At 38.3% G+C, this 8,673-nt stretch overlaps 1 protein-coding gene across 4 annotated transcripts in view; it reads left to right on the plus strand.

The window, feature by feature from the left end:
• Positions 1-7,280, plus strand: part of bcl2l13 (BCL2 like 13) — a 35,803-nt gene extending 28,523 nt beyond the window's left edge. For all 4 annotated transcript variants that reach the window (XM_008110479.3, XM_008110478.3, XM_062981189.1 and 1 more), the window contains one exon: positions 3,525-7,280. In XM_008110479.3, coding sequence (XP_008108686.1) covers positions 3,525-4,340 — 816 coding nt within the window. In that variant the 3' untranslated portion in view covers positions 4,341-7,280. The remainder of the gene's footprint in view (positions 1-3,524) is intronic.
• Positions 7,281-8,673: the final 1,393 nt, after the last annotated feature.

Here is an 8,673-nt window from a genome sequence, read left to right on the forward strand (position 1 = left end):
ACTGTATTTATGAATTTAGCACCAAAATATCGTGATATATTGAAAACATTTATTACAAAAATGCCTTGGATAATCCAGAACCTTGGATAAGCGAGTCTTGGATAAGTGAGACTCTACTGTACTTTGGATCTAGTTTTCACATAGTTTATCATTAGCTACTGGTCAAAATTGCAAAACTGTGTGCTAAAGACCTTTGTTTGACCTCTGCTGATAGGAACAGCATTGTAGATGTACATAGACTTGTCATGTAGCTTTTTGGACACCTCTAATGGCATAAAATGGCCATTTTGTAAGTCATGTGATTCTGATAAAAGGATTTTTTAGCCTTCCGTGTAGCTTCTACTGAAATTAAGGTAACCACACTACTTCCCATTGAGCTTAAGTAATCTGTTTGTGTAATATTACTGGCTTGAAATCCCTTATGTTTGATAGGCATCCATTAGTTACAATTAGAAACATGCTAGTACAAGACAGACAGTCTGTGTCTTTGCAAAAAAAATTGTCTTGAGGATCTTATTTTTAAATGTAATAATAATAATAATAAAACTTTATTTTTTGACCGCCCTATCTCCCCTAAGAGACTCAGGGCATTTTCCAACATTTATGGCAACATGGGAAAACATGCAAACAAATTACATCAAAACACCACATCAAGGAATATAAAAGTAACCTAACTTTAAACTTAATAATAGACAAAAATAACAGAAGATGAAACTTAAATGACCCATACAAACATAAACGTATGTTTGTAAAAATTTAGCACTAGACAAAAAACATCTAAAAACGAATGGTTACAACCTTATAGAAGAATGCGATGATATGTGGAGGAGGGGGGACAGGACCCACAAGCTAATAAAGTCCAAGGTTGAAATGGAATGCATGGACTTTTAGAAGGGCTGCAACCAAGGCTATATGTGAACCAAACAGACTGTCTTCTTTCTCTTTTTAAATGCAGTGTCTCTTATTTGAAGAGTGGGTAAATTATAGTGGGAGATTTTATGTATGTTTTATTTATTCGCATCTGCCATTCTCCCAACATGGGACTCAAGATGGCTTATAAATGCCATCATTTGCAAAACATTGTAGAATGACAGCACTGGAGGCAACTGTCTCCTTCAGATGCATAAAATGTGAGGCTTATAAGACTTGATGTGACTAGGTGTGGTGTATGAAGTGGAAATCACCAAAGTGAAAAAATAGAGGTCAGTAATAATTATGACTAAGCTTCATGAAACAGCTGTTTTGTTGTGAGGCGTGTTTCTGCTGTTTGTCCATAACACCAAAGAACTTCCTTGCCATTCTTATGAATATTGCTTTTCGGTTTTCTTTTGATATTGTCCTATGTACACTACACAATTATAGTGCAATATTCCATTTTAACTGTCATAGCAATATCCTTTGGGATTCTGGGATTTGCAGAGTAGAGAGGGTATTCAGAGAGCTTTATTGCCTCATCAAACTACAAACCCCAGGATTCTATCAGATGTTGCAGTGTCAGTTAAAGTGGAATATAATACTACAATAGTGTGGGGTGACTGGGCCCCTGGTGATCATCATAAACAGCTGATTGACTATGTATGCGAAAAACCCTCTTAAAGGTACCTTAATTCTCCTACAAGGTGATATCTTCCTTACAGAGTTACTTCTGCTTTAGAAAAGATGAATTGAGCCAGCTCAGCCAGGCATCACATAGATGTCTGAGGAATGGGAATTTCATGAGAGAATAATATGTACTTTCCATTGTCAATCCTCTGAGCCTGTGAGACAGCTTGATCAGCACAGAGGGTGGGTGGGTGGGGATTTACTGAGTAATTACTTTCTGTGTGGCAACCATCCAACCTCTGATGCAGCCTTCTCCATGTGCCACATTCCATTAGTGCAGATGGATAGACCTGAAAGGCTGCTCTCAGCTAAAGCTCTGGGAGCTTTGCCTGAGCACTCCTGCTCTGGTTGAAAGGCTAGGTCCTCTGTGTAGCTTGACTTCATCTCCTCATACTGCCATCATGAGTTGTTTAAGTTGCATTCATTTAAATAGAAGTTGTGAACTTTTAAAAGGGCTGAGAATTATGTTGTGACCACAAGTGGAAACAAGTAACAGACTTTTAGTAACAGAGAAATTGTTCCTGTCACCATCCCTTTGATGCACTTCAGGCTTTGATTCTTTGTTATTGACATCCACCCAAAAAAGTGTGTGTGTGAATTTTATGGTGGTGTCGTTACAGTGATGTCTAAATATATGTAATTATTTTATTGTGTCTTCTTTCTTCATCAGAAGAGGCTTGTTGAAGCATGCTTATATAGTGACTTCACAAGTGGAGAATAGATGCCTATGGCAAAGGTTCACACATTTTGTCATGTACTGGCTTTGAGTGTTAATGTTCTATCTGCCACCTCAAACATGATATTTTGTTTTCTTGTTACATTCCTGCCTGTCTGGGAAGTATAAATACATTTCCAAGATGAATGTGTCTCTGTGTTATAATAACCAAGAAACATATACTCTGAAATGTTTTTTCAACTTGAGGCATCTCCTGGACTTAAACTGGCCTGAAGGCAGGCTCCAGATGTGATGGAAGCCCCTCCCCCAGGGCATTTTGGAGTATGGGGGGGATAATAATAATATAAAATTACCTCTAGGGCTCAACAAAAATAGTCCTGTGATGGAGTATATAGGTTAATATTTTACGGCTGTGATTAGGACTATGTTTCCATCTCCTGTTTGGTCATAACTTTTTTTAGTAGCTGCATTTTACGCATCTGCAGATATCCAAATATAGGGTGTTTGAAAAAGAACTCCCTATTCACCATTTAAATTAAATGATGAATAGAGAGTACTTTTTCAAACACCCTGTATAATTGTCTTACTTTGTACTCAATTTTGCTCTCCTAAAATAATGGAAATTTTCTGGTTTGTGCGTTTTGTATTGTGAATACTTGTAATGCAGTTTAGACAAAAAAAATCTCCTGCCTCTCTTTTAGCTAAAATATTTAGATAATGAGTTACTTTATAAATATGTCGTGGGTACAGCATTCAGTTATGAAACATCTCTCTCTGGGTTTACGTTAGAATCTTTGATCGAGTAATCCATTAAGTTTAGCATATGACTAGGCATATTGTCCAGCAAATTTTTCAAATGCAAATAATGTGAAAATATGCCTGGATAATAAATCTAGTCACTTAGATGACTAGACTTGACACTGAATGAAGTAAAGGGAATAGCGACCAGACCTGTATAGTATTTTAAGTTTAGATATTACAATAAAGTTTCATAAATTATTAAAATATAGTTCTAAAATTACGCCAAATTTTGTCAGTTTGCTCCTCTACTATAATCTTAATTCACACCATATGTTATGTAGCAATCATCTACTTTAGCAGTCTTGCAGTTCAAAATTAAAGCTATCTCTGATGATGCAGTACTTTTCTTTAAAAAGATGGTATTTTGGTTTTTCCATAACTGCTACTTGAGTATAGCATGTAGAATTAGGTGCTTCTTTCCTGACTCTTTGTGTCTTTCTTTCAGGGTACTGTTTTTAGTTTGGATTCTGAAGATGAAGAGTACCATGGGATTATTGCCGAAGATAGCAATGATATCTACATCCTAACTAGTGACAACTCAGGCCAGGTGAGCCCTCCTGAATCACCCACAGTGACAACATCTTGGCAGTCAGAGAGCTTACCTGTTTCGCTGTCAGCCAGCCAGAGCTGGCACACAGAAAGCTTGCCAGTATCTTTAGGTCCTGAGTCGTGGCAACAAGTAGCTATGGATCCCGAAGAAGTGAAGAGTTTAGACAGTAATGGTGGTGGAGAAGAAAGGAGTGAAAATAACTCTTCAAACTCTGATATTGTGCATGTTGAAAAGGAGGAGATACCAGAGGGAGTCGAGGAAACGGCAGGGTCAGAAGCGGGTCTGCAGACTGAACCTATGAAACTGGTTTCCTCAGAAACTCCAGCTGTGTTGCTGAAGGGGGAATCGGAGGCTGAAACTGTGCCAGTTAAAAAGCCAAGCCCCTCTGCGCCTCCTCTTGCTGAGCTCCAGCAAGAGGGCAAAGTGTTGGAACCATCAGAACTGGAATCTCTGATGATGAGTAAACCTGTACCGATGTTAACTACTTCAGAAGAACAGGCTGCTCCCAAATCCGAGAGTATACTGCTTTCAGAAGAAACAGCCAAAGCCAGCAAGGAGAGCCATTCTGAAGAAAAGGGAAAATCCCCTGCTGGAGAGGAGAAGCCCATCCTCTTGCCGGAGGGCAAATCAATTCTGCTGTATGGTGGAGCAGCCGCTGTGGCTATCCTAGCTGTGGCGGTGGGTGTTGCGTTGGCCCTGAGGAAGAAGTAGTGACCTCCTACCTGCAAGGAGGGTAGCATCTGGATCTACACTTAGCTGCATTGACTGAAGGTTGTGGTGCCTGCTGTTAATGGGAAATTTATGTAACTTAAAAGGGTGATGGATCAAGGGTACACAATATGGCTGAGCCTGGGGACAATCATGCTTTTAATGGACTGGGCTTGGATCTTCCTGTTACCACATAGGGGTATCCTTTTGAAAACCCCTGCACATTTAAGTATCTAAGTATAACTGAGAAATGGGGGAGTGCTCATATACTGAAAACCGGAAAAGAAAATTCCATGAGAAACGGTAGTGTTGGTTACCCACTGGAGCTTTCCCTTACATGGCTGCTGTTGCAGTTTCTTGATTCCCTCTTCCCTTCATGAATGAGAGGATATTCAACTCTGTAGCATGAGGCTGGTCCCCCTGTTGTCTCCGTTTCCTCAGGTATTGCACTGCTCCTTTTGATGACTTCCCAGGTCCCTTCCAGGCCCCATGGGGTAGTGCTTGTTCAATACTTCTGCTTTACATCTTTTCTGCTCCCCAAACACTGTCTTTCTTTAACATTTTGAGAGCACTATAATGTTGCGTGGAGAAAGCAATAGTCTCCAAGCTATGGGTGAAAATTATTTGGGGAGGAGTAATGTTGTTTGATGATCCATATAAACATTTGTCATTGTTATGATTCCTATTCCTGTTCTTTTAGTTCATCCTGTTTTCCTTTATCAATTTCGTTATCAAAGACACACTCCTTAGATAGAGATGCCGGTCTCATTTTGATGAATGCAGAAGATGGAAATACTATTATCAAGCCTTCATAAACAAAAACTATTGTTAAATACAAATTCCAGCACCTGCTTTATCCATCTCTTCTCTGGTTTATTTTTGCATATGTTCAAAGGTAAAATGAACTTAGCCTTAAATTGACTTGGACCATTGACTACCAAGCCAGATACAAAGATTTCAATAAATTGATTGTCAAGTAGTTGAGCCTGGACAGCATTATGCTGTACTTTCCAGTTGTTTGCTTGGTTCTTGGCCATAGAATTATGGTGATCTTGAAAGGTAGTAGTTTTGCACAATTCATGTAACTTGCCAGGTAATTATTAAGTGCTGAAAGTTCTCTATATTTGGGCCCAAGAAAAAGTAAAACAAATCCCTGCAGCACAATACATTGGGGATTAAATCTGAATATTGCAACTGTCTGTCTACTTCAGATCTACGGTGTAGAAACACTTTGCTGTTTTTCAAGGGATTGCTTTAGTTAATGTTTGGATTTTGGGTATACTTGGTAATATTCGGTTAAAGTGAAAAGCAATCAACCTATCCCAAATTGTTGTAATAATCTGCTGCAAACTTGTGGAACATGTCATCTTTCAGATGTAACTGAACTGCAGCTCCCATCAGCCCTAGCTAGCATTGCCAGTAGTGAGGGATAATGGGCACTACAGTTTAACAACTGCAGTCTACCAGTTCTAAAAGATGTATCATCTGTTCTAGCTGTTCCCCTCAGTCTTCTTTAATGTGAGGCTGAATTGTTTCTATAATTCCTGTTTCCCAAATCTGGATGTGATTATCCCAAACAATAACTGGATTAAATCCTATATGTTTCTCTATAGGAATGTGAAAATGTAGTGTTTTTATCTTTTTCCTTGCCATAGTTGCCTTTACTGGTTACTTTCTGTAGATCAGATGATCAGGAAACTTTTCAGCTTCTCTGCTGTGATTCCAGCTTTCCACTCATGTAAATACAGTAAGAACCATTACATACGTATATGCTCAAATGTGACTGTGATGACTCTGTCTCCAGTGTTTGTATAAACAACTATTATAAGCTTGAAGCAGTGTTTGGGCATCAACACACATCTTCATGATGTTGACTATACTTGATACATCTATTTAAAAGTTTAATGAAATTCCCGTTCTTAATTAAAAACAAACAAGTCCAGCCTTGATGAATTTTAGATGTTTTCTAATTGATAGAATGTACTTCCTTACCAGAGGTTTCAGGGGGCAGATTTAAGGGATCGTGTAGCCCAGTAGCTGTGTGGCCAGCCAAGACCCCAAAGGATCATTTGATGGATGAGGCAAAATAGGAAATGGCACTTTGAGAAGTCCCCAGAAAGCATGATTCTTCCATTAAATCACATTTCGTCTTCTTTTTTTTTGCATTGGAAAGTGACTTTCTGTCAGTGCCGATTTCAGCAGAGGCATGGGATTTGGAGGTACATCAAATGGGGAGGATGCTCCATAGTTGCCAATCCCTATTATAGAAGCCTTGTCTTGGAAACCACTTCAGTTGTTTTACTGTGCAAGTGACACAACCATAGATAGGCAATGTTAAGTAGATACTTATTTTTATGTTTTATTTTTTGGCAGTGAAGTTGTTCCAAACCCATATTCTTAGTTGCTGGTTCTTTGTTTAGCATGAAACTGGCAGTCTTTATACTCAGGATTATTTGGGACATCTGGAAATCTGGGAGTAGGTTAAGGGCCATTGTAGTCTGTGTTGGCTCTTGTACAGGAGAAATAAGGGTTTGGTTCTAACGGCTATGGATACAACAGCATGGGTCCCTCCTTTTAAAGGCCGGGAACTCACCTATTCATGTCCTATCAAAGCAGATGCACATTTCATGATAGCAAATTTGGTTTTATTATCAGCTGTACATTTGACTGGGAACTTCTGTCATCTCAATTTCTCTTGAATATACACGTAAGGCATGGTTTCTGCAGACGTATATTTGCACCATATAGCACACTTTCTTTTCCCTGCTTTCCACATACACCTTTTAAAATCTAATATCTAGATGAACCATATGGGAATCTCTGCTTTGATTCATTTGGATGGGAATGTTGCCATGGTAACTGGGGGTTGCTAGATGGGTAATTTGCCATTTTTAGTGGTGTTTGTTATCCATTTTACAGAATAAAGTGCCTCAGTGTATTCCAGCAAGCTTTAACCTGTTTTCTTTTTTATATTTATCTACTCTCTCTTTTGTAGAACTATTGCCCAAGAATGAGTACTCTCCAGCTGCAGGTTTGAAATTGCTTTGGAAAAGGAGGGCAGCTATTATGCTGGAGAAAGGGTTTTGATATGACAATTGAAAAAGTTTTTCTAGCACTTGCTGACTCTCTTTTGCTCACACATTGTGGCTGCCACCTGCATTTTTCTGCATTTAATAATAATAATAATAATAATAATAATAATAATAATAATAATAATCAATTTATTTTTGTATGCCTCCTCCATCTCCCCAGCAGGGGGACTCGGGGTGGCTCACACGGGGAACAAGCCCAATATCATCACATAAAATCATAAAATAACAATTTAGACATCAGACAACACAATTTAAAAACAATTTAGGGGTTGCTAGTATTAGACTCTTCTGACAGTGTACTAGGTGAGAAGACTCTTCTCTATAAGCTTGTTGGAGTCAACAGAAAATAGAAATTTGTGGAATCGACTCTGAACACTTAGTAAAACCCTTGTTCGTTGCCTACCATCTTGAACAATGGCATATGAGAATCCACCTCCAATGAAATAAACTATGTTCTTGACTTCTTTGGTTAGAGTATTCCTAATAATTTTTTATTTCTTGCTCACCTCTCCCTACAGTTTTGGACTGATAGAACAAATAGATTCTTCCAGACCCCAATAAATTTCTGAATTTGAGAGAATATCCCTATCTGAACTGATTATTAGTTCTTGTGCTTCATAATAGATCAGTGCTTGGTTTAAGAAAGAATTAGACTTCTCCAGATGATGTTGAACTGTAGCTCCCACCAGCTCTGGCCAGCAAAGCCAGCAGTGAAGAGAGCTAAGAATTGCAACTTAACATCTATAGAAGGTTGCAAAATTTCCATCTCTTTCTTAAAGTGTCCAATGACCATTACTGTGATGTAAAAGCAGACGCGCAGTTAGTTCAAATAAATTTCTCTATCAACTTTGAAGCTGATGCTTTGAATCAAAAATATGCTTCACTTTTTTTGGAAAAGGCTCCTTTGTTACAGAGGTATTATACAAACAGTGTTACAAACTCTGATAATGATCATTTTAAGGTTATACACTTTTATGACAAATACAGCCTGGAGTATGATTATAGTTTGTTTGGAACTGAAAACATAGAAATTATTTAGGATGAATCTTGAGAATATTGTTTGTAGTGTTAGCATTGTGAAGGAAATGCAACAGTTAGTTGGGTATGATTTCTGAAATGTAATATGCATTTTGTCATTAGAGGTAGCCCTTTGCGTATTATGTATAGGTTGGTCTACAACTCTGCATTAAAACCTAGCATTCTGAAAGGACAGGGGCATACAATTCAGACTATAATGTGGAGAT

This window comes from Anolis carolinensis, chromosome 5 (genome assembly GCF_035594765.1).
Source record: "Anolis carolinensis isolate JA03-04 chromosome 5, rAnoCar3.1.pri, whole genome shotgun sequence".
NCBI lineage: Eukaryota > Metazoa > Chordata > Lepidosauria > Squamata > Dactyloidae > Anolis > Anolis carolinensis.